Raw genomic sequence first — 26,471 nt, forward strand, 5'->3', positions numbered from 1 at the left:
CAAGAGAAGAGGTTTAAATATGAAGAAATAAGTCTTTGAAGGGGAAAACCGTTTTCTTTCCCTCTGTCTCTGGGCACATGTTCACAGGTACTCTACATGATGAGACTTTACCAAGCATCCCCTTGCAACACACCATACAAGAGGTCTCAGACAGACTACTGTCATGCATGTACAAGCAAATATTGAAGTTTTGGACTTCTTATAAAGAGTGTTAAAGCAGGCTTATGTCTTTTTGCTAGAGGCTCTAGGCTAAGAGTATGGACAGTATTTAAGTTTTTATGAATCTTCCCTTCATAACAGAAATTTGATCTGCAGTTTAAGGAAGAGGAGTTAATGTTCTTTAATTTCTTTAGGCTCTGAAGAAAGCTGATAAGCAAATTTTGGAGCCCCTGATGAATCTTGAGGTTACAGTGACTAGAGATTACCTCAGTCCTGTTCTAGCAGATCTGGCACAAAGAAGAGGGAACATTCAGGAAATCCAGACTCGTCAGGACAACAAAGTTATTATTGGATTTGTTCCCTTAGCAGAAATTATGGTAGGTACTTTGTGACTAAATGTACTTTTTTACGTAAATTGCTGGAGAAATCCAGGGGATTGTGGCAGCATGGGGGGTGGTGGGTGTCGGGGTGTCCCTTTCCATTCCTCCACAGAGGTTGAGGTGTGCTGTACCAAAGTGTGTCACCAGCCTAAATGACCATTTTTCCATCCCAAGCATTTATCTTACTTCTTCTGTTGCCGGCTTTCAGGCAAGTTTCATTCTCCTCCCCACCAGCCTCTCCTGTTAGGACAGGCACCTGAGTGCCAGCAGAGTCTTTTTACCAAATGTTGGGACCAAGGAATACTTCTGAAGCATACCCACACTACTGGTTTTCTGTCATCCACAGTACTTACCAAATTTTTCCTGATAATGGTCAAAGGTTCTGCAGGAAGAGACTTGAGGCTTAACTTTGCAGAGATAACTGACTTAAAATTATTTTAATTAGGGTTATTCAACTGTGCTTCGAACGTTAACATCAGGCTCAGCTACCTTTGCCTTAGAGCTGTCTAATTATCAAGCCATGAATCCTCAAGACCAAAGTACACTGCTCAGCCAGAGAAGTGGCTTGTCCTAAGTCCTCGGAGAGAAACTCAGGAGTACCTACCTACTTCATTTTCAGTAAGAACAACTGAAAAGGTAGAACTTGAAACAGACAGTGGCACTGGTGCTGCCCATTCTATTTTATAGAATGAGAAACGTGCTTTGATGTTGAAGGTTAATGTGCCTGAACTGTATTGTGTATCTAGGAAGTTATTACTGCCAGTAGTCAAGATTCAGTCTTTTGGAATATACTGAGTGATTGATTGATAGATATCATGAGGTTTTTGGTTGGCTGATTTTAAGCTTCTCTCACAGGAAAGATGTCAGTCTTCTATGTATAATGTATAATAAGATGGAGGCTCAATCAATAAAGAGATTTTATTCAAAAACATGATTTTTATTCAAAAACATGATTTTTAAAATCAAGCTGATCGTGGTACAGATGATTGTGGGCATTTTCCCCTATTTTTCTTTTGTTTCAGCTCATTTTTACATTCTGTCCTCGTGGTCACAATATCCAGTAAAGACAGGTTCTGCAGCTATTCCTCGTCTGTAGGACAGGTAAAGTACAAACAAACAAAAGATGTTTTAGATTGATATAACTCATCTCCATCTTAAGGAACTTAATAGCTCAAATCAGAATCACTAAACCATACCACTAATTATTGAAAAAAGAGATTCATAATGGAGTTCTAAGTTACAGCAAAATTTAATATATCTATAAAACAGTTTAAAGTCCAAGCATATCTTCTCCTTATAGGTACTGGAAATAGTTCCCAATTTCTCCTAATTAAATCACAGCCTCTTAGGTGACATACATTTCTATTTATAGAGGAAAAAAAACCCAATAAGCCATCTAACACTAAATAAGGTTAAAACTCACCCTGTACTTAATAGTATCCTAGCTTGAAAAATAAGTCTGTCTTACCTGAGCATTCTGCAGCGGTGAATTGTTAGTCTCCTGTAGGCATCCTCTAGGCTTCTGACGTCTTTGTGACTCCAGAGTCTCTCACCAACAGCACTTGCCCGAGGCCTAAAATTTAAACCACATGTGCCCCAATGTAGTTTTCTGTTTTCTTAAATAAGCAAACCACATGCTTGGGGAAGTTCCTAGTGGTTTCCTACTTGGGTGCAGAAGGAAAACTCAGGCACCTTAATTCAAATGTTATCACTTAAATTCCATACCATAATCTTGGAGTAAGGTTAGTTGCATCCACATACTCTCCCCATAGACAAGCTTCTCCACCAATGACAAGTTTTTTCTGTTCCTGAGAACCTAGATTAAAATCATTGATGTAAGTTAGGTAGTTGCAACTTGAGGCCTATATACAGAGGCAATGCTGATTTCTATTGTTATCTTAGGGCAACATTTCTCTCCTGTTAAGCAGGACGTTGGGAGATGTTAATGGCTGTGGCACAAAAAAAGGTGGCCAACTTCACTGCCACGGCTGACCCCATGGTTCACATAGTACTTGTTAGCATATGTTAACTAATGTGGCAGTCTGGTAGTAAAGATACCATTTTATTAAAGAGACTATCTATAGTAATTACGACTTTTTGATTCTCGGAAAATGCTTTTTAGAGAAACAGTTATGTCAATTCCTAATAGACCTACAGTTTTGAAACTCTTTTAAACAGCAAAATACTTTTCCTCAAAGGAAATTTTATATTAAAGTCTGGTGTACAAAAATGGACAAGGGAGAACTGTCCTTAATGAAGGGGGTTTGAGAGTCTGGAGCCCCGCCACTCAGCCATGACCACCGCCCCAAGGATGCCTCCTCCTCAGAACCCGGAAGCCACTGAACAGGACGGGATCCCTGCTTACGTGTCTTGCATTGGAGAGGCAGCTCAGAGTAGGAGATACAAGGTTAATGCAGTCAGGCATCTTTAAATGCATAGTGATAACAAGTCTTATCAGTGAAAATGGAGAGAAAAATCTAAGGGAATCTACTTTTGAAGTTCTTTCATTTAGGGAAGAATGTGGTTTCTTTCACAGAGTTTAAAATGATATTGTAGTTGGTCTGTTTAAGTACACACAAACAAAATCAAGGGTCAAACATAAAAGGGAGGATAGTTGGTAGATGCTACCTAGGTAAGGATTCCCTGGAGGGAGGGTAGGGAAAAAAACCTAACAAATCAAGTAATGATGGTTGCTTCACTTACCCTCAAAACTAAGAGGGTCCACGGCATAGTATCGTTTCCAGTCTTGTCCATAACTGATCCAGTCTAAGTACCAAGGAGCAGAAAGGATCACAGGGAAGCCAGCTTCTGTAACTTTACTTTGTTCCTGAGTATAGTCCTCCACTTTCCACACTTGAATTACTGTGCCTGGCATGAGCTGTTAAAGTCACAAATCACAATATATATTATTAGGTCTCACAACTACAGTAGATGAAATTACAAGTCCGAGGCATTGTAGCTAAGAAAATAACTTTTAAGATGCTTGAAAAAAGCAGCATTTCCTTTTTTCCCTTTCTCTTTAGAATTAATATCAAATGCTATTTGTTGTAGGGACTTAGAAGTTTCATCAACCTTAAGGTTGGATATTTAACCTTTGTCTACATATGATACCATATAGGTGTAATTAATTTAAAGGTTTTCATCCCATTTCTACCACACTATTGTACTTACTTTGGAACTCTGAGGATGCCACCAACCCTTCTGGAAAGATAATACTAGTAGCTGGACTTGCAAATTCTCAGTTGCCCCCAAAGGAAAATAAAGAATTCTGAGTATGTCAGAGAGAAATGCCATTTAAAATAAAAAGTGTACATTGACAATTTTACTTAAAACAAAACTATCTTAACAGCAGTAAAGACTTATTTATGTTTGTTCTGCCCTTCTGGAAAAAGGAACGGTCTTCAAAGTACTTCAATTTGTGATTAAAAATGAGATGGCGGGGGAGGAGGGGAGATGGGGGAGGAGGGGAGATGGGAGAGATGAGGAGGAGGTGGCGCTGAAGAATGAAGTAAATGGAAGAAACCAGATCAATACCATTATCACTGGTCTCAGTGTTACAGCTCAAATGGAAAGGTAAGCTCATTTCCCCAGCATTACAGGGAAGCTTCATTAGGGTTCCCTCCATCCAAGGAAGTATTAAAGTATTAAGTCTCTCATATTATCAAAACCAAATGCAGTCTTAATACTTCTCACCTTGCTTGCATCATCAAAAACTTCTTGCCAGACTATGGAGTTCTTGTTTATGGCTGAAATCATATCCAAAACCCTACCATTGAAAAAATTACAAAGTTATTTCAGATCACAAGCTGACCAATATGTGTAAAGAATGCACATTTTTATCCCAAGAACTCCAGCACTGAGAGGTGCCTCTCAGTATAGCACAGCTTTACAGCAGAACTAGCTAAAGCTGGGTGGCGACCCATGTGGTTCCTTCTTTCTAGCACGTGGCTCAGAACCTGACACAGCAGAGGGGTTCAAGTCAATTGCAGAATGAACGAGCTAAGCATACCCCAAAGATAGGAAGATGGGGCAACTCAAAGGGAAGTGTATAAACAGCAATCTTTGTAATTTCATGGGTATCTTAGAATAAAGGAGACTAGAAACTAGCCTGTGACATCACCTAAATAACTTCCAACAGTGTTGACAATCAATTCACAAATATTTCCTGATGTTCAGACAATGGCAGGTGCTCTGCAGGCTAAAAAAATTAGACTGTATCACACAAAAAGCTGAACAGGAAAAGGCTAGAATCTGGGCTTGCTCAATGCAGGAGTTGGCAAGCTATAGCCTGCAGCCTGTTTTTGTATGGCTCTTGAGCTGAGAATGGTTTTTACATTTGTAAAGCATTGTTTAAAAAATAAGAGTATGCAAAAAAAAAGTATGCAACCATATGTGCCCCACGAAGTCTCCCATATTTACTGTCTGGCCCTTCAGAGAACAAGTTCACTGCTCCCTAGCATAGAGCAGCACTGTCTACTAGAACTTTATGCAGTGATGGAAATGTTCTATATATGCACTTTCCAGTATGGTAGCCACTAGCCTCATCTAGCTGTTCAACACCTGAAGTGTGGCTAATGTGACTGAGGAACTGAATTTTTAATTTTCTTCAATTCTAATTTAAATACAAACAGCCACATGTGGCTGTGGCTACCATACGAGACAGCACAGGTATAAAGTAAAAGAAATGCTCCAGCGTTGACAAAAGGGACTGAATTCCAGAGGATGGATGGTGACGAAGACTTCGCAGGGCAGCCAGGGCTCTGAGCTGAGTTCTTAGAACAGATGACTGTTATCCTGTGTTTCAACAGTTACTGCAAAAGGATCAGAGTCACCATGTTATTGATTTAAAGAAAATAGTGGCTATTGCTCCCTCCTTTATGATTTTTCATCTATACTTTGTGTAACAAAGAATATAACATCTACACTTTGGCAAGGAGTGGAGAGAAAATGAAAAATATAGTACTAAATAACAGCTTAAGCTTTTACAAAAGGCATTGATGAAATAAAAACAGAAGTAGGCTTTAAAGTAACTTACGCTTGCATATAGAAGGATTCTAGTTTCTTAAAATTTCTGCCAAAGCCTTTGTCCCTCATGAAATCCTGGATTTCTGGATTGGATGCCCTTAAATAAAAAGTGATCAAAATTTCATTAAAAGTTCAATATGCCCCATCTTTTTAAAGCAGCATATATCCCTAACATCTTATACACATGTAAAACTATTAAATTTTGTAGAGTAAAATAAACCTAAAAACTTAATTATGAGTTATCTTAGCTTTCCACTGCAAATAATTTTTTTCTAGAAGCTGATTTACTATAAAAATGGTTTTCCCTAACCTCCCACCTCTCTCCTCCGTCTGAGGCTATTTGCAAAGAGGACTTTTACTTGAAAAATCTCTCCCACTTAATCATTACCCTCTTTCACTAAAGCTATTCTTGTTCACTCTTTAGTCTTTTTTTTTTTAATTCCCATTTCCTTCTGCATCTTAATTCTCCTTCCTAAAAGCTTTTACTTTGTCATACCACCCATATGTACATTCTACAGAAATCCACCATCTCACGAGTTGTGTTGCCAAGTTAAAACCGTACAGAGATGTTACCCCAAATCTTCCCTTTTCATGTGGAGACCTCTACACCTACTTCAAATGCAACAGTTTTTAGAAATAGGGGGGGATTTAACATATTTTCATACCAACAATCAAAATCTACTTCATCTCCTCCCAAATGAATGAATTCATCCGGAAACACGGTACTAATTTCTTTGAAAAATTTAGACAGGAAGCTGTAAGTTGTATTCCAAATAGGGTTTATAGGTCCAAAAGCCCCAGATGGCTCTTTTCCATTATAACATGGAGTCAGGAGGTCTTTCTGGCCTGGAAGGAAACATGGAGAATCTTTTCTAAAGAAGTATTTCAGTCACAAAGACACGGCTTTGCACATGATTATATTACTTTATTTTGTTGAAGCCAAAAGAGATTTTATACAGAAAAAGATAAATGTGTTTACTAAGAGTTACTATGATAATTTCTTCCAAATAAGAATTGTTTCCTGAATACTATCCCTGTACCTCTTTTGTTTCCCTTTCCATCAGCCTCTGAGATTTTACCCATTTCAAATATTACCTCAAATATTAATGACTCCCAAATCTAAACCTTGCCCCAATCCTTTTGTCTCGAGCTTCAAACCATATTTCAAAGTCCCTGCTGAACACAATTAGATAATCCTAGCTTCACTTCAAATATAATCTAACAAAAACCAAATTGTCTTCCCCAAACTCCTTCTGTAGCTTCTCCTGATTTTCACATTCTGGTAAGCGAGACACCATCCTCCTAAGTCTCTTGTCCCTCTCCTCCTGGAGTCAGTCAGTTGCCAAGTTCTATGGGTTGTATTTCCAGAATGTCTCTCAGTTCTGTATATTATTTTCCATCCCTGCTATCACCATTCTGGTCTAGGACCTTCAATCTCCTCCCCCTTCCAATCTGTCACTTTCACATAGGATTCCCTGAAGTGTGGCTCCCATCATGTCACTCTTCTACTCTGTAACTTTCACTGGCTTCCATGTGTCCTGATGAATCCCACATTCCTCACCCAAGGCCCTCTACACTACTTTTTCAGACTCATTTCCCACTGTACTCCATGTCTATTCTAATAATACTTATTGCACAATTATAAATGCTAGGTGTGGTGCTATGTGCTTTACATTCATTCTTTAATCTTCAAAAAAAAATTACATGATAGCTACTGCTAATACTCCCATTTTAGAGATGGGAAAACTGAGGATGGGATGTTCTGACTTGCCCAAGGTCACTCAGTTTATAAACGCCAGAAGCAGGATTCAAATCCAGGCAATCTAGCTCCAGAGCCAGTTCTTAAGCACCCGACAGTACAACTACTCTCTGCTGCACCGTACTCCAGCTAAATTGCCTTTCCTGTTATTCCCTCTACCAGAAACACGAATATATTCTTTGATCTCTCAAAAGCATTTTAAGTGTTACTTCATTCATGTAATGTTTAATTCACTTATGCATTCTACTTGTTGTAATCATTTCTTGTTTTCCTTTATCCCTTGTGTTTATACTTTAGGCAATGCCTAGATAGTGACTTGCTCACAATAGACACATAATAGTTACTGAATTACAACTATCAATAGTTTGCACAACCTTTGTGCAAATCACAAGTAAGAACAAAATGAGCAAACACGAAGTCATGAGATGTAAGACCTCAAATGTTCATTTTCTGCCACTCATAAAACACGCTCCTTACCTTCTCCCCAAGACTGCGTATGTCCAGGGCTATCAAATTCTGGCACAATCCGAATCCCTCGTAATCGGGCATATTCAATCACCATACGGACATCGTTTGGAGTATAAACATGAGACGAAGAATAGCTTCCCTGTAAAAGCCATATTTCTTAAAATGTATGAACTGTTTACAGCTCTGTTTGTACTTCAGTATCTGCTGGCAGATTTTTCAAGTATTACAAAGTATAAAATAGTCTTATGTGATGTTGGATGACTCATTTAAATTATTTGTTTACTGTATCTTATCAATAAGCTCTCAGCACACTTTGGGTTAATTCCAGATTTACTGATAGGACTGTCTATCTCTACCAGCACCTCGTTTCAGCAACGTCTACCGTCAGGCTGTTTCAACCTCATGTAACTGAACGACAAAACAGAAATGTTTGACTCCGAAGTGAAAATTCTGAATACACTGCCCTTGTCAGTTTTAGAATCAAAATTCACACATTATTACAAAGCATAGCTGTTGTCTTTCAAAGTCACTTTAATTACTGTCAGCTTTAAAAATTCCCCGAGATGCTCTGATAAGTGACCTGTGTTTTTTTTGTTTGTTTTTTTTAAGATTACCCTTGGTCCTACTATAGGTCCTTGAAAAATTAGAACTCAATATTGGTGGTAGCTAAAGATAAAGGTCCATTAAAGGTGTTACCATGGCACGTTTCTCAAGGTATAAATATATAAATATAAATAAATGCTCAACTTCTAAAAAGTAGTCTTGCCCTACCCTCATCTTCAACATCAAATTTGTATTGAATCAAGACTAGATCTAACCACCAGTTTACAGTAAATAGAGGAGACAGAAGAACATATTGACACTGGGAATGCAACCAGCAAAACCCAGACTGTGGGAAACTATAGGACAAACTGAGCTTAGTTTCCTCAATGAAAATAATAAATTACAAGAAAAAAAAAAGAGATGGGCAGGGATGGGCAGCTATATATAAAAGAGAACAGACATATTCACTGACCACAATGTATGGACCTTATTTGCATCCAAATGCAAATTTTTTTTAAAAAGAAAAAGGCACTTGGGGAAACATGAATAATGACTGGCTATCTGGATTATTGCTATTTTTTTAGCTGTGATAACGAACTATAACTTTTTAAACAGGCCTTTTTACCAATAAGATATGATGTCTGGGATTACCTTCAAAATAATGGAGGGGGTATAGGTGATACAAGACTGGCCATTACTTGATTACTGAGGCTGACTGATAAGGAAATGGGAATTTATTAAATTCTACTTCTGTATATGTTTGAAGTTTTCCATTTATTAAAAGCAAACAACAATAGGAGTGCTGCTAAGATTTCAACCCAAACTACATCAAAACCTTGGAGAAAGTTTTGGAATTGTGGCCAGAGGACAAAATTTAGGGTCTAGGCTCTGCCTCTTCCTAACTACAACTTTGGATGAGACATACAGCTTCTCTTGGCTGTCAGTGACTGGCCTTGTACTAGAGGGGGATTCAACTAGATGGTATCGAGGCTCACTCCCAGCTTCACTGGTCTATAATACAGTGAATCTGAACACTCCTAAGACCACCATTATTTTCCAAGAAGGAGCCATTATCTGTAAGATTCCCTGCTTCATATAGCTTTTCAGAGAGAAAAGAAGTTGTCATTTATAGAATTCAAAACAATTCTGTTTAAAACAAGTATACAGTTGGACTACTTGGTAAATATAATTACTTAACCTTATGTTAATCACAAATGCTTCAGGTCTCCTACATTCATTGAAGTTTTAAAATTTTTATTTGTATAGCCCCTAGAGATTGTTTACATTTACGATAACATAACAATTACAAAACCACAACAGTTTTGTGGATCTGAAATGCTCAGCCGCAGCCTATTAAAAACATTTAAAACCACAAGTATCTTCTTCTTTTTTTTTTTTTTTTGGCCGCACTGACCAGGGATCTAACCCACTCCCCCTGCAGTGGAAGCATGGCATCTTAACCACTGGACCGCCAGGGAGGTCCCCCAAATATCTAACTTTTACACTTCAATTCTATCCATAAGAAGAAACATTTAAGCTGCAAACTTCTAATGAAACTATACCAAAATTTTTTTTTTGTATACCAACAATAACATGAATTACTCACTTTTTTGCTTAATCCAGGAAAAGTGACACTCTGATAAGGGAAAGACTGGTCATCTACTATGTGCCAGTGCAGAACATTAAACTTATTAAAAGCCATGGCATCCTGCAAGCAAACATGTTAAAAATTTATATACCTTAAAACCACAATGAGATTATCAGCTCACACTGTCAGAATGGCTATCATCAAAATGAACACAACAAATGTCGGCAAGGGTGTGGAGAAAAGGGAACCCTTGTACACTGTTAGTGGGAGTATAAATTGGTGCAGCCACTGTGGAAAACAGTTTGGAGGTTTCTCAAAAAACTAAAAATAAAGCTACCACATGACCCAGCAATCCCCACTCACTCCTGGGTATACATACCTGAAAAAAACAAAAACGCTAATTTGAAAAGATACATGCACGCCAATGTTCGTAGCAGCATTATTTACAATTCCAAGATATGGAAGCAAGCTACGTATCCATCAACAGATGAATGGATAAAGATGTGGTGTATATATATACAATGGAATACTACTCAGCAATAAAAAAAGAAATTTTGCTGTCTGCAACAAGATGGATGGACTTGGAGGGCATATGCTAAGTAAAGTAAGTCAGACAGAAAGATATGTATGATATCACTTATATGTGGAATCTAAAAAATACAACTAGTGAATATAACAAAAAAGGAAGCAGATTCACAGATAAAGAGAACAAACGCAGTGGGGAGAGAGAAGGAAAAAAAATTACATACCACAGATATATTATACAATCCAATTTACTTATCTGCATCCAGGATTGTTTCCAATGTGTCTGTTTCCTTTTAAAATTTACTTTTTCAACAAGGGAAGGATGTGAAGAAGTATAAATTCCTTATCTTATATTCTTTACATGGCATGTTGCTTTTCAAAAAGCCTATACAGAATTCTTATTTATTATAAACAGTAAGCTATAACTTTGCCCTATGGGAAGGGAGCAAGCTTATAAATTTCCAGTAAGTATTTAGGGGTTAGCCAAGAAGGGAAAATAGTTCTTGGCTACCACTACTACTGTGTTTGGGAATGCAGCACAGGAAAAATGGGACTTACAATTCCCACAATTCTGAGATTTGAGTGCCAACCTTTCCTTACAGATGAAAGAAATTCAGTACAAACACAGTACAATTCTAATTAAAATTCTCAAATTTGGGGGGAAATTGACATTGATTTTATGTACACTCTGGAGGAATAAACAATATGTATATAAAATATAAAAGACTATATGAAGAAGATGAAAAATGATAAGGGGAGAGATTTGCCCTATCAGAGAATCAAAACTTATAGCCTCCCTTCTTCCTTATGATGTGGCCAAAATGGCAGAGCAGGAAAACCCTCCTGCTCACCTCCTGCCACAGACACACCAAAATTACAACTATTAACAGAGCAATTATTGATGAGAATGACCTGAAAACTAGCAGAAAAGATTTTTCCACAACTAACAGTATAAAGAAGAAACCACAAGGAGACAGGCAGGTGGGTCAAGACCCACACCCCAGACTACGTGACCCACAAATGGGAGGATATCACAGTTGCAGAGGTTCTCCCCAAGGGGTGAGGAATCCGAGCCCACATCAGGCTCTGCAGCCTGGGGTCCAACACCGGGAAAACGAGCCCCCCAAAACATCTGGCTTCGAAGGCCAGCAGGGCTTGCATATGGATGAGCTGGCAGGCTGTAGGAAACAGATTGTGCTCTTAAAAAGCATATGTAGATTCCTCCTCCAGTGTGGGAGGATGAGGAGTTCGCATCTCCCCACAACTAGGGCACCTGGCAGATGTTGGTGGGGGACCTCGATGCCCCAGGAGATGGGAAGAACCCCCGAGCAACCGGGTAGGACATGCTGGGGAGTGAGGGGGGAGGAGAAGTGGAGGCCGGACAGGACAGGCACCCCTGAGGGGTGGGTGGGAGAGGGGAGGGGTTCCCACACCTGGAGGGACCCTCAGGGGCTTGGAGGATCAGTGGGGAGCACGCCTAGTGTTTCCCTGCCCAATCAGGCCCGGGGAAGCCTGCTGGGCTCCGGGGCCAGGGCCTCCACTCTCTGAGGCCCCCTCCAGGCCGCGTGGTTCCTAGCGGTGTAGGACAGAGGCGGGAAGAAGAGGAGAGGTGGATGGGGAGGGGCCCTCTGGGATCGGAGGATCAGGGGAGATGCGGAAGGCGTTTCCCCCGCCCACTCAGGCCCCGGGAAGCCTGCTGGGCTCCTGGGCCTGGTCCTCTGTTCTCCAGGGCCCCCTCGGGCCTCGCGGGTCCTAGGGGTGTGGGAGCGAGGGAGGAGCGGGAAAGAGGAGGCAGATGGTGGCGGGGGAACCCCCAGGACCGGAGGATCAGGGGAGGCCTGGTGGGCATTTCCCCTGCCCACTTGGCCCTGGGAAGCCTGTTGGGCTTCCAGGTCTGGTCGCCTGCTTTCCAGGGCCCCCTCTGGCCATGGGGCCTAGGGGCATAGGAGGGGGTGGGGAGAAGAAGAGAGGCCAACGGGGAGGGACCCTCCAGGATCGGCGGATCGGGGGGAATGCGTCTAGCATTTCCCCTGCCCACTCAGGCCCAGGGAGCCTGCTGGAGTCCCAGACCTGGTCCTCCGCCCTCAAGGCCAGAGGCACTCCTGGGCCCCTCCTGCTACACTGAACCTAAGACCCACACCCGAAGGGCCTTTTCAGCCCCATGGGTCCTAAGCATAGGCCCCGCCCACCACCTAAACCCCGCCTCCCAGAGCTAAGGGCTTCTCCAGCTTTTTTTCCTCTCCTCTTTTTTTGCTTTTTTACCTTCCAGTTGTTGTTTCATCTATATTTTTATTTTTTCTAACATATCTGTTAGTTTTCTAATCTTATTTTCTTTTTTACTCTTTGTTATTCTTCAGCTCCTTTTTTTGTTTTTTTTTTGCTGCCCTGCATGGCTTGCAGGATCTTGGTTCACAAGCTGGGGGTCATGCCTGAGCTCCTGTGGTGGGAGCTCCAAGTCTGAACCACTGGACTAACAGAGGACCTCAGACCCCAGGGAATAACTCACTGGAGTGAGGTCTTTCAGAGGTCCTCATCTTGGCACCAGGACTCAGCTCTACCCAACAGCCTACAAACTCCAGTGCTGGAAGCCTCAGGCTGAACAACCAGTAACACAGGAACACAATCCCACCCCAGAAAAAAAAAAATGAGATGACAAAAAAATATGTCACAGATGAAGGAGCAAGGTAAAAAACCTACAAGACCAAATAAATGAGGAAATAGGCAACCTACCTGAAAAAGAATTCAGAGTAATGATAGTAAAGATGATCCAGAATCTCAGAAACAGAATGGAGGCATGGATCGAGAAAATACAAGAAATGTTTAACAGAAATCTAGAAGAACTAAAGAACAAATAAACAGAGATGAACAACACAATAACTGAAATGAAAAATATACTAGAAGGCATCAATAACAAAATAACTGAGGCAAAAGAACGAATAAGTGAACTGGAAGACAGAATGGTGGAAATAACTGCCAAGGAGCAGAATAAAGAAAAAAGAATGAAAAGAATTGAAGACAATCTCAGAGACCTCTGGGACAACACTAAACACACCAACATTTGAATTATAGGGGTCCCAGAAAAAGAAGAGAAAAAGAAAGGGTCTGAGAAAATATTCGAAGAGATTATAGTGGAAAACTTTCCTAACATGGGAAAGGAAATAATCACCCAAGTCAAGGAAGCAGAGAGTCCCATACAGGATAAACCCTAGGAAAAACACACCAAGACACACGTAATCAAACAAACAAAAATTAAATTCAAAGAAGAAATATCAAAAGCAGCAAGGGAAAAGCAAAAAGTAACGTACAAAGGAATCTCCATAAAGTTATCAGCTGATTTTTCAGGAGAAACTCTGCAGTCCAGAAGGGAGTGGCAGGATATACTTAAAGTGATGAAAGACAAAAACCTACAGCCAAGATTACCCAGCAAGGATCTCATTCAAATTTGACGGAGAAATCAAAAGCTTTACAGACAAAACTTTACAGACAAAAGCAAAAACTAAGAGAATTCAGCACCATCAAACCAGCTTTACAACAAATGCTAAAGGAACTTCTCTAGTCAGGAAACACAAGATAAGAAAAAGACCCAGAAAACAAACCCAAAACAATTAAGAAAATGGTAATAGGAACATACATATCGATAGTAACCTTGAATATAAATGGATTAAATGCTCCAACCAAAAGACACAGACTGGCTGAATGGATACAAAAACAAGACCCATATATATGCTGTCTACAAGAGACCCACTTCAGACCTAGGGACACATACAGACTGAAACTGAAGGGATGGAAAAAGATATTCCATGCAAATGGAAATCAAAAGAAAGCTGGAGTAGTAACAATCTTATCAGATAAAACAGACTTTAAAATAAAGACTGTTACAAGAGATAAGGAAGGATACTACATAATGATCAAGGGATCAATCCAAGAAGAAGATATAACAATTATAAATATTTATGCACCCAACATAGGAACACCTCAATACATAAGGCAAATGCTAACAAGCATAAAAGGGGAAATAGACAGTAACACAGTAATAGTAGGGAACTTTAACACCCCACTTACACCAATGGACAGATTGTCCAAACAAAATATATAAGGAAGCACAAGCTTTAAATGACACAATAGACCAGACAGATTTAATTGATATTTATAGGACATTCCACCTGAAAGTGGCAGAATACACTTTCTTCTCAAGTGCACAGGGAACATTCTCCAGGATAGATCACATCTTGGGTCACAAATCAAGCCTCAGGAAATTTAAGAAAATTGAAATCCTATCAAGCATCTTTTCTGACCACAATGCTATGAGATTGGAATCAATTACAGGAAAAAAACTGTAAAAAACACAAACACATGGAGGCTAAACAGTGCACTACTAAATAACCAAGAGATCACTGAAGAAATCAAAGGAGAAATTAAAAAATACATAGAAACAAATGACAATGAAAACACGACGACCCAAAACCTATGGGACACAGTAAAAGCAGTTTTAAGAGGGAAGTTTATAGCAATTCAATCTCACCTCAAGAAACAAGAAAAATCCCAAATAAACAATCTAACTTTACACCTAAAGTAACTAGAGAAAGAACAAAGAAAACCCAAAGTCAGTAGAAGGAAAGAAATCATAAAGATCAGAGCAGAAATAAATGAAATAGAAACAAAGAAAACAATAGCACAGAAAAATAAAACTAAAAGTTGGTTCTTTGAGAAGAAAAACAAAACTGATAAACCTTTAGCCAGACTCATCAAGAAAAAAAAGGAGAGGATGCAAATCAATAAAACTAGAAATGAAAAAGGAGAAATCACAACTGACACTGCAGAAATACAAAGCATTATAAGAGATTACTACAAACAACTATATGCTAATAAAATGGACAACCACGAAGAAATGGACAAATTCTTGGAAAGGTACAATTTTCCAAGACTAAACCAAGAAGAATTAGAAAATATAAACAGACCTATCACAAGTAATGAAATTGAAAGTGTAATTAAAAATCTTCCAACAAAGTCCAGGACCAGATGGATTCACATGTGAATTCTATCAAACATTTTGAGAAGAGCTAACACCTATCCTTCTCAAACTCTTCAAAAAACTGAAGAGGGAGGAACACTCCCAAATTCATTCTACAAGGCCACCATCACCCTGATACCAAAACCAGACAAAGATACAAAAAAAAAGAAAATTACAGACCAACATCACTGATGAACACAGATGCAAAAATCCTCAACAAAATACTAGCAAACAGAATCCAACAACACATTAAAAGTATCATACACCATGATCAAGTGGGATTTATCCCAGGAATGCAAGGATTCTTCAATATACACAAATCAATCCATGTGATACACCATATTAGTAAATTAAAGAATAAAAACCATATGATCATCTCAATAAATGCAGAAAAAGTTTCTGACAAAATTTAACACCCATTTATGATAAAAACTCTCCAGAAAATGGGCATAGAGGGAACCTACCTCAACATAACAAAAGCCATATATGACAAACCCACAGCAAACACCCTTCTTAATGGTGAAAAACTGAAAGCATTTCCACTACGATCAGGAACAAGACAAGGATGTCCACTCTCGCCACTCTTATTCAATGTAGTTTTGGAAGTCCTAACCATGGCAATCAGAGAAGGAAAAGAAATAAAAGGGATACAAATTGGAAAAGAAGAAGTAAAACTCTCACTGTTTGCAGATGACATGATACTATACATAGAAAATCCTAAAGATGCCACCAGAAAACTATTAGAACTAATCAATGAATCTGGTAAGGTTGCAGGATACAAAATTAATGCACAGAAATCTCTTGCATTCCTATACACTAACAACAAAAAAATCAGAAAAAGAAATTAAGGAAACAATCCCATTTACCATCATGACAAAAAGAACAAAATACCTAGGAATAAACCTACCTAAGGAGGCAAATGACTTATACTCAGAAAAATGATAAAACACTGATGAAATAAATCAAAGATGACATAAACAGATAGAGAAACATACCATGTTCTTGGATTGGAAGAATCAATATTGTGAAAATGACTAAAGAAATGTGCAGATCCAATTCAATCCCTATCAAACTACCAATGGCATTCTTCACAGAATCAGAACAAAAAATTTTACAATTTGTATGGAAACACAAAAGACACCAAATAACCAGAGCAGTCTTGAGAAAGAAAAATGGAGCTGGAGGAATCAGGCTCCCCGATTTCAAAGTATACTACAAATCTACAGTAATCAAGACAGTGTGGTACTGGCACAAAATCAGACATATAGATCAATGGAACAGGATAGAAAGCCCAGAGATAAACCCACGCACATATGGCCACCTTATTTATGACAAAGGAGGCAAGAACATACGATGGAGAAAAGACAGCCTCTTGAATAAGTGATGCTGGGAAAACTGGACAGCTACATGTAAAAGAATGAAATTAGAACTCTACCTAACACCATACACAAAAATAAACTCAAAATGGATTTAAGACCGGACACTATAAAACTCTTAGAGGGAAACACAGGAAAAACACTCTTTGACATAAATCATAGCAAGATCTTTTTTGACCCACCTCCTACAGTAATGAAAGTAAAAACAAAAATAAACAAATGGTACCTAATGAAACTTAAAAGCTTTTGCACAGCAAAGGAAACCATAAACAAGACAAAAAGACAACCCTCAGAATGGGAGAAAATATTTGCAAATGAATCAACTGACAAAGGATTAATCTCCAAAATATACAAACAGCTCATGGAGCTCAATAGCAAAAAAACAAACAACCCAATTAAAAAATGGGCAGAAGACCTAAATAGACATTTCTCCAAAGAAGACATACAGATGGCCAAGAGGCACATGAAAAGATGCTCAACATCACTAATTATTAGAGAAATGCAAATCAAAACTACAATGAGGTATCACCTCACACCAGTCAGAATGGCCATCATCAAATGCTGGAGAGGGTATGGAGAAAAGGGAACCCTTTTGTACACTGGTGGAAATGTAAATTGATATAGCCACTATGGAGAACATTATGGAGGTTCCTTAAAAAACTAAAAATAGAACTACCATATGACCCAGCAATCCCACTACTGGGCATATACCCTGAGAAAACCATAATTCAAAAAGAGTCATGTAGCACAATGTTCACTGCAGCACTATTTACAATAGCCAGGACATGGAAACAACCTAAATGTCCAACAACAGATGAAGGGATAAAGAAGATGTAGTACATATATACAATGAAATATTACTCAGCCATAAAAAGTAACGAAATTGGGTCATTTGTAGAGACGTGAATGGACCTAGAGTCTGTGATACAGAGTGAAGTAAGCCAGAAAGAGAAAACCAAATATCATATATTAACACATATATGTGGAATCTAGAAAAAATGGTACAGATGAACCTATTTATAGGGCAGGAATAGAGTCGTAGACGTAGAGAACAGACATGTGGACATAGGGAGGGGAAAGGAAGGGTGCGACAAATTGGGGGATTAGGTTTGACATAAATACACTACCATGTGTAAAATAGATAGCTAGTGGGAACCTGCTGTATAGCATAGGGAGCTCAGCTCGGTGCTCTGTGATGTCCTAGATGGGTGGGATGGGGAGGGCAGGAGGGAGGTCCAAGAGGGAGGGGATATGGGTATACATGTGGCTGATTTGCTTCATTGCACAGCAGAAGCTAACACAACATTGTAAAACAATTATCCTCCAATTAAAAAACAAAACAAAACAAAACACATTTAAAATCTTACAGGCTCTGAGTCCCAAGTCAGAGGCAGTAATTTGTAAGGAGCCTGGGTCAGACCCACTTGCTGATCTTAGCCTCTCAGAGAGGCAGGAGGCAACTGGGACTCCTCCTGGGAACAGACACTGGAGGGAACCACTTCAGGGAGCTTGTTTGTACCACGAGGACAGTGGTGCTATCAAGTGCTATTTTGGAATCCTCCCTCTAGACTATCAGCACCAGGGGCTTACTTGCCCACCAACAGGCCAGCACCAGTCCCAGGAACCCTGGTCCCCATAGACAGCTGCCCCAAGACCCAGCTCTGCCCACCCACAGGGCAGCAGCCACCATAGGAGGCGGGGCCTGGCACCCAACTGGTCCAGGGGTCAGCCCTGCCTACCAGTGTACTCACAGTAGTCAGCCGTACCACAACAGAAGGGCCCATGCAGCCCACATAGGGGACACCCCTAGAGGTGGCTCTGGTGACCACAGAGGAGTGCACTGCTGGGCCCCATAGGACATCTCCTACATAAGGCCACTTCTGCAATATTGAGAAATGTAGCTGACCTACCTAATACACAGAAATAAACAGAGAATTAGGCAAAATGTGGACACAGAGGAATATGTTCTAAACAAAGGAACAAGACAGTACTCCAGAAAAGGAACTAAACGAAGTAGAGATAAGCAATCTACCCAAAAAAGAGTTCAAGGTAATGATCATAAAGATGCTCACTGAACGTAAGAATGGATGAACACAGAATTTTAATAGACAGTTGCAAAATATAAAGATGAACCAAAAAGCTGCAGAATATAGTAAATGAAGTTTAAAATACACTAGAAGGAATCAATAATAGATTTGTAGATAGAGAGGAACAGATCAGCAAACTAGAAGACAGAGTAGTGGAAATCGGCCAAGTTGAACAGAAAAAATTTTTAAATGAGGATAGTGTAAGAGACCTCCGGGACAACATCAAGGATAATAACATACACACTATAGGGGTCCCAGAAGGAGAAGAGAGACAGGGGCAGAGAATGTATTTCAAGAAATAATAGCTGAAAACTTCCCTAATCTGGAAAGAAAAACCCAGACATACAGTCCAGGAAGACAGAGAATCTCAAACAGGGTCACCCAAAGACAACCACACCGAGATACATTGCAATTAAAAGGGCAAAAATTAAAGACAGAGAATCTGAAAAGCAGCCAGAGAAAAGCAACTAGTTACTTCCCAGGGAACTCCCATAGGACTGTCAGCTGACTTTTCAGCAGAAGCTGTGCAGGCCAGAAAGAGTGGCATGACATATTCAAAGTGATAAAAGGTAAAAAACTTACAACCAAGAATATTCTGCCCAGCAAGACTATCATTCAGAGTTGAAGGAGAGAGAGAGTTCTACAGACAAGTGAAAACTAAGAGAGTTCAGCACCACGAAACCAACTTTACAAGAAATGTTAAAAAGACTTTTCTAAGCAGAAAAGACCATAACTAGAAATATGAAAATTACAAAAGGAAAAATATCATTGCTGAAGGCAAACATACAGTAAAGGTAGTAGGTCAATCATCTAAAAAGCTAGTAGGAAGGTTAAAAAACAAAAGTAATAAAAATCATCTATATCCACAATAAGTAGCATAGGGATACACAAAACAAAAAGATGTAAAATATGATGTCAAAAACATTAAATGTGAGAGGTGGAGTAAAAACGTAGGGTTGTTAGAATGTTTGAACTTAAGAGACCGTCAACTTACAATAATCATGTATATATAACCTAATCATGTATATAAAACTATACATATATATGTATGTATATGTGTGTGTGTGTATATATATATATATATATATATATATATATATATATATATATATATATATATATATATACAGACACACACACACACACAGCTAACTACAAACCAAAAACCTATTAATAGGTACACACACAAAGAAAGGAATCCGAACATAACACTAAAGATAGTCATCACATGGCAAGGGAAGAGAGCAAAAGATGATGAAAGGAACAAAAAAGAACTATGAAAACAACCCCAAAACAATTAACAAAATGGCAGTAAGTACATAACAATAATTACTTTAAATGTAATTGGACTAAATTCTCCAATCAAAACACACAGAGAAGACTCAGCCACAAAAAAATGAAATCTTGCCTTTGTGACAACATGGATAAATCTAGAGGATATTATGTTAAGTGAAATACATCAGACAGAGAAAGACAAATATCAATGATCTCACTTATATGTGAAATCTAAAAAACAAAACAAAATGAAACAAAAGTAGACTCATAAATACAGAGAGTGGTTGGCAGGAGGGAGGAGGGTAAGGGGGTGGGTGAAAATAGGTGAAGGGGATTAAGAGGAACAAACCTCCAGCTATACAATAAATAAGTCATGGGGATGTAATAATACTGTATTAACTCTGTATGGGGACAGATGGATACTAGACTTATCATGATGATCGTTTCATAATGTACGCTAATGTCAAATCATGATTTAGTACACCTGAAACTAACAATGTTGTATGTCAACTATATTTCAGTAAAAAAAAGAAGTCATATTATACGTTAAGATATTCATTTTTTAAGTTTAAAATGAGATAAATGGGACATAAAAATTTATGTCAATCTTTGGTAAATGAAATTATGGGATCGCTACTTATTTTATGCATATCTATGTTCAAACTTTTTACACTAAGCATACATTTCTTTCATAAAAATTACAATAATGTCTTTCGGAGAAAGAAATTCAGGGTTTTAATGTAAACGTAAAAATAATTTTTTAATAACACAGTGTGTTCATAAATGATCAGGTGAAGGTGCAGAAAAACATGGCAAGAAAACCTCCCGATCCCTACAAACTGGCAGTGATGGTGGGGATGAGCCAATGAAAAGTCCTTAAGAGAAAATAGTTAATGTCCACCTTGCCCCCCAGCTCCCACCACCTGAAGTTCCATATTCCTTTGGAACACTTCCTTAGGTATGAAGCTGCTCTCAGATTCCTTTCTAGGCCACTTTAAAAAAAGTAAGTGGAGATCACAAAATTAAAGCCAACTAGAGGTACAATGACCATATATTCCTAACCAGAAGTCTAGACCCATGATTTGACAAATGATTCACAGAGGGCCAATGGGCACTATTAAAACTGAGTCTTTCTCTTAACAATGCTGACTGAATACTGGTTAAGCCCCTCTCCCACCCCAATGAAAACAAGAGAGTGATTCCCTAAGGGAGCCTCCACTTCTCAGCAGAGGAAATATACTTCCCAGGGGAGGGAGGGAAGAAAGCCCAGTGCTTATACTTAGTATATGGAAAATGAATCCCCTGTTCCAACCTGCACAACAGCATATGTAACCAACGTAAAGTAACAACATTAAAGGACACATCTTCAGAATAGACAGTGGATTAAAATAAAATAATTACCTACCAGAGTTTTAAAAATACTCTTAACGGACAGAAAGTGTCTGGATGTATCAATTAAAATTCCTCTATGAGGAAACCTTGGAGAATCTACAATGTTGGATTCATTGACAGTGAACTAAAAGACAAAAGAAAATTTTTATTTATTTTGTCTTAGGTAAAATGTGTACTCATTTTATTTACGTAATAAATAAATTATACCTATCTATGTAAGTATTGGATAAAAGATTAATTTAAAACCAAAAAAAAGTATGAAATATACATTTACCAGATAAGATACACACTTGGGAAGAAAAAACATTCAAGAAGCAATAAACAAAAAACATTCAAGAAGCTAAAAAGTTAATATTTTTCCTATAGTATTATATCTACCCAATAATGTTAGTAACATATAATAATCATACTTACAGTCCCATAAAAATCTTGATAAATTAACTGGCTAAAGGTCTCTAAGCCTAGGGAAAGTAAAATTTATTGCATTAATTTATAAAAGAGACAATAAAAGATGTATTATCCATACACAGAACCATAACCAGAAAAGGCAAATAAAACTAAATATGTTATACATATGCCCTGTAACATATTTTCTAAAATCAAAGCTCAATTTTAAAAAATCCCTGTGCCATCTAATAAAAATGCTTTACTTCATTGTACCCATACCCTTGGTTTTGTCTGAATGATAAACACAAAATAGTGATTTAATAAAACAAAATGCCAGTTCCTTAATAAATTTATAGCACTGTAAGAAAGAATTTTTATCATAAAATATTATAGGCACTTTAGAAGGTACCTAAACTTAACAGAGGGCAAAGAGGCTCAGAAAACATCATGAAACTATAAATAAAGGCCCAACTTACAGTGTTTTATTTATACCTGCAAAGACTATCTCCTGACCAAAAATTTTTATTCAAGTGGATTGTTCTCTATATTACAGGCCAACTCCTCTATCTGGCCTTGACTTTACCAAAATTCATCATTCTAGCTGACAACTATATTGCCAAGGAAAATTTTAACCTAAGAATACAGGCATAGGGACTTGCCCGGTGGTCCAGTGGTAAAGAATCCACTGGACCAATGCAGGGGATGCGGGTTCAATGCCTGGTCAGGGAACTAAGATCCCACATGCCGCAGGGCAACTAAGCCTGTGCGCCACAACTACTGAGCCTGCATGCCTCAACTAGAGAGAGAAAACCTACACGCCACAACTAGAGAGAAACCCATGCGCCACAACGAAAGATCCTGCATGCGGCCATGAAGATCCCGCGTGCCACAACTAAGACCCGATGCAGCCATAAATTAAAAAATATATAAATTAAGTTTTTAAAAAAAGAATACAGGCATACTTCATTTTATTGCACTTCACAGATACTGCATTTTTTACAAATCAAAGGTTTGTGGCAACTCTGCATTGTCAGATGATGATCAATATTTTTTAGCAATAAAGTATTTTTAAATTAAGGTATGTACCTTGCTTTTTTTAGACATAATACTATTGCACACTTAAAAGACTACAGTATAGTGTAAACATAACCTTGATATCCACTGGGAAACCAAAAAATTTGTGTGACTCCCTTTATTGAGATAGACACTTTACTGCAGTAGTCTGGAACCAAACCCACAGTATCTCCAAGGTTTGCCTGTAGTTCAAAGTCAAAAGAGAAGATGTGACAACATACCACAGAAATACGAAAGATCACAGGAGACTTCTATGACAAACTATATGCCAACAAATCTGACAACTCAGAAGAAACGAATATATTCCTAGAGAGAGGAAACTTACCAAGACTGAATTATGAAGAAACAGAAAACTTGAGCAAACTGATTACTAGGAGATTGTATCAGTAATCAAAAATCTCCCAACAAACAAAAGTCTAGGACCAGAAGGCTTCACTGGTGAATTCTACCAAACATTTTAAAAAGATTTAATTTTTTGGATATGACACCAAAAGCGAAGGAAACAAAAGCAAAAATAAACAAGTGGGACTACACCAAAGTTAAAAAGCTTCTGCACAGCAAAGGAAATCATCAACAAAATGAACAGCCAATCTGGGACTTCCCTGGTAGTCCAGTGGGTAACACTCCACGCTCCCAATGCAGGGGGCCCAGGTTCGATCCCTGGTCGGGGAACTAGATCCCACGTGCATGCCGCAACTAAGAGTTTGCATGCCGCAACTAAGGATCCCGCATGCCAAAAAGAGGATCCCACGTGCTGCAACTAAGACCCAGTGCAGAACGAATGAATGAATGAATGATAGCCCTTTATCTCCCCCCTCCAAGAAAAATGAAAAGGCAATCTACCAAAGGATGAAGATACTTGCAAATCATATATCTGTTAAGGGGTTCATATATAAAGAACTCATACAACTCAACAGGAAAAAAACAAACAATCCAATTAAAAAATGGATAGAAGATGTGAACAGATATTTTTTCAAGGAAGACCTATAAATAGCCAACAGATATATGAAAAGGCGTTCCACATCACTAACCATCAGGGAAATGCAAATCAAAACCACAGTAACATATCACTTCACACCCAAAAACACAAGAAATAACAAGGGTTGGTGAGGACGTGAAGTAAAAGGGTCCCTCATGCACTGTTCATGGGAATGTAAACTGGTGCAGCCACTACAGAAAACAGTACAGAGGTTCCTCAAAAAACTAAAAATAGAACTACCACATGATCCAGCAATTCTACTTCTGGGTATTTATCCAAAGAAAACAAAACACTAACCCCCCAAATATATGCACCTCTATGTTCATTGCCGCATTACCATAGCCGAGATATGGAAACAACCTGTCCATCAATGGATGTATGGATAAAGATGTGGTATACATATACAATGGAATATTATTCAGCCATAGAAAGAAGGAAATCCTGCTATTTGGGACAACATGGATGGAACTTGAGGGCATTATGCTAAATGAAATAAGAGAAAGACCAATACTGAATGATCTCACTTAGATGTGGAATCTTAAACAAACAAACAAAAACCAAGCTCATAAATATAAAGAATAGATTTGTGGTTACTAGAGACGGGGATAGGGGGTAGGCAAAATGGGTGATGGGGGTCAAAAAGTACAATCTTTCGTTTATAAATAAGTCCTAGGGATGGAAGGTACAGCATGGTGACTATAGTTAATAAATAGTGTTGCCTATTTGCAAGTTGCTAAAAAGAGTAAAATCTTAGAAGTTCTCATCATAAGAAAAACAAAATTTTTCTAACTATGTGTGGTGATGATGTTAACTTACTGTGGTGATCATTTTGCATTATACACAAATATCAAATCATTGTGTTGTATACCTAAAATTAATATAATGTTATGTCAATTATACCTCAAAAATATAGGAAATAGGAAAGAATAAAAAGTTCGAAGTCATTTTTGCTACGCCTCCCTCTCACCCCCAATACAGGCCCATACCAGGAGGAATAACTTTGGAATTTTCTGTTAAGTGGCAATACACTCAATTATCATTTAGAGCACATTTGTTACTTTCAAAGTCTGACAGTAAGCAGAAAATAAGGCCTTCCTGGACTAGATTCCCACAATGCTCTCAAAAGTTCTATTATTTTGACGTGGATCAGGGCAAACATCAAAAAACTTCTGTTTTCCCTAACAGGCCCCAGACAAGACAGGCACATCAGACCGACAAAAGCTTAAAATCACATAACATTATACGTAAATGATCTACATTATAATGTTTGTAGTTACATTTGCGGTAAACATCTATAGCTATTTTCATGTCATATTTTGAAATAAGATCATAATCATACCAATATTATTATGCCTATAATACATATAGCAGTAACAATGATTACAATCATACCATTATTATTATGACTACAAAACATATAGCAGTAACAATGATCATTTTATTCTAGATAACACTCAACCTGAGTCAAATCCAAAGCCTTCTTTATTTTTAATAACTTTGGTTGGCCTGCTCACATTAAAGAAAATTACTCTCCTTTCTCAAAACTATACTAATTTGGAAGCCAGTACAACAAAATCTTATCTACTTAAAAGAAGAGGTAATAGCAGCTTTTTTAAAATAAATTTCTTTCTTTATTTATTTTTGGCTGTGTTGGGTCTTCGTATCTGTGCGAGGGCTTTCTCTAGTTGCGGCAAGTGGGGGCCACTCTTCATCGCGGTGCGTGGGCCTCTCACTATCACGGCCTCTCTTGTTGCGGAGCACAGGCTCCAGACGCGCAGGCTCAGTAGTTGTGGCTCACGGGCCTAGTTGCTCCGCGGCATGTGGGATCTTCCCAGAGCAGGGCTCGAACCCGTGTCCCCTGCACTGGCAGGCAGATTCTCAACCACTGCGCCACCAGGGAAGCCCAACAGCAGCTTTTGAACAGCAAAAATAAATGTCCCAATGCCCGAACTTTGAAGTTCAGACTGAAAGTCACAGGAAAAGCTTTTAAGGTTCCTCTCTGCCCACCACCTCCAATCACTCTAGAGTATATTTTTATCTTTTCATGCTATTCCTGCAAACTTTGTTATATTTCTAAATCCACAGGAATTTAAAATGGGGGAAGGGTTCTCTTCTTTTCTCAGCCATCATGGTGTGTACGGTTGACTCTGTTCCTGACCTTGTCTTCTCACAAGACTCCCAGGATCAAATGATTCCTGGCCAAGAAACAGAAGCAGAATTGTCCCATTCCCCAGTGGATTCAGATGAAAGCTGGTGATGACATCAAGTACAACTCCCATGAGGAGACAGTGGAAAAGAACCAAGTTGAGTTGCTAAGGACTCTCACATGCGATGGCACATGCATTTATGCTGCATCTACATCACTAGCATCTTACCATATCAAGCTGAAAACATCACCACTACATGAACAGTTGGACATGTTTTATTGGGAAAATGATTATTC

At 38.6% G+C, this 26,471-nt stretch overlaps 2 protein-coding genes across 12 annotated transcripts in view; one reads left to right on the forward strand and one right to left on the reverse strand.

Annotated features, from left to right (window-relative positions):
- The window catches only part of GFM2 (GTP dependent ribosome recycling factor mitochondrial 2), a 53,238-nt gene extending 45,450 nt beyond the window's left edge, over window positions 1-7,788 (forward strand). For 8 of the 10 annotated variants that reach the window (XM_082457184.1, XM_082457190.1, XM_082457187.1 and 5 more), the window contains 2 exons: window positions 354-536; window positions 985-1,470. In XM_082457184.1, the coding sequence (XP_082313310.1) occupies window positions 354-536; window positions 985-1,113 (312 nt within the window). In that variant the 3' untranslated portion in view covers window positions 1,114-1,470. The other 2 variants (XM_082457189.1, XM_082457188.1) reach the window with 2 other exon arrangements.
- Window positions 1-26,471, reverse strand: part of HEXB (hexosaminidase subunit beta) — a 39,367-nt gene that overhangs the window by 3,733 nt on the left and 9,163 nt on the right. The window contains exons 4-14 of one of the 2 annotated variants that reach the window (XM_082457290.1): window positions 22,003-22,049; window positions 21,602-21,712; window positions 9,941-10,042; window positions 7,801-7,930; window positions 6,230-6,410; window positions 5,575-5,661; window positions 4,233-4,305; window positions 3,243-3,417; window positions 2,265-2,355; window positions 2,008-2,112; window positions 1,466-1,629 (exon numbers count right to left, since the gene is read on the reverse strand). In XM_082457290.1, the coding sequence (XP_082313416.1) occupies window positions 1,569-1,629; window positions 2,008-2,112; window positions 2,265-2,355; window positions 3,243-3,417; window positions 4,233-4,305; window positions 5,575-5,661; window positions 6,230-6,410; window positions 7,801-7,930; window positions 9,941-10,042; window positions 21,602-21,712; window positions 22,003-22,049 (1,163 nt within the window). In that variant the 3' untranslated portion in view covers window positions 1,466-1,568. Of the gene's footprint in view, window positions 1-1,465; window positions 1,630-2,007; window positions 2,113-2,264; window positions 2,356-3,242; window positions 3,418-4,232; window positions 4,306-5,574; window positions 5,662-6,229; window positions 6,411-7,800; window positions 7,931-9,940; window positions 10,043-21,601; window positions 21,713-22,002; window positions 22,050-26,471 lie in introns of those variants that run through there. The other variant, XM_082457289.1, reaches the window with a different exon arrangement.

Source organism: Balaenoptera physalus (assembly GCF_965194825.1).
Source record: "Balaenoptera physalus genome assembly, chromosome: 3".
NCBI classification, from domain to species: Eukaryota; Metazoa; Chordata; class Mammalia; order Artiodactyla; family Balaenopteridae; genus Balaenoptera; species Balaenoptera physalus.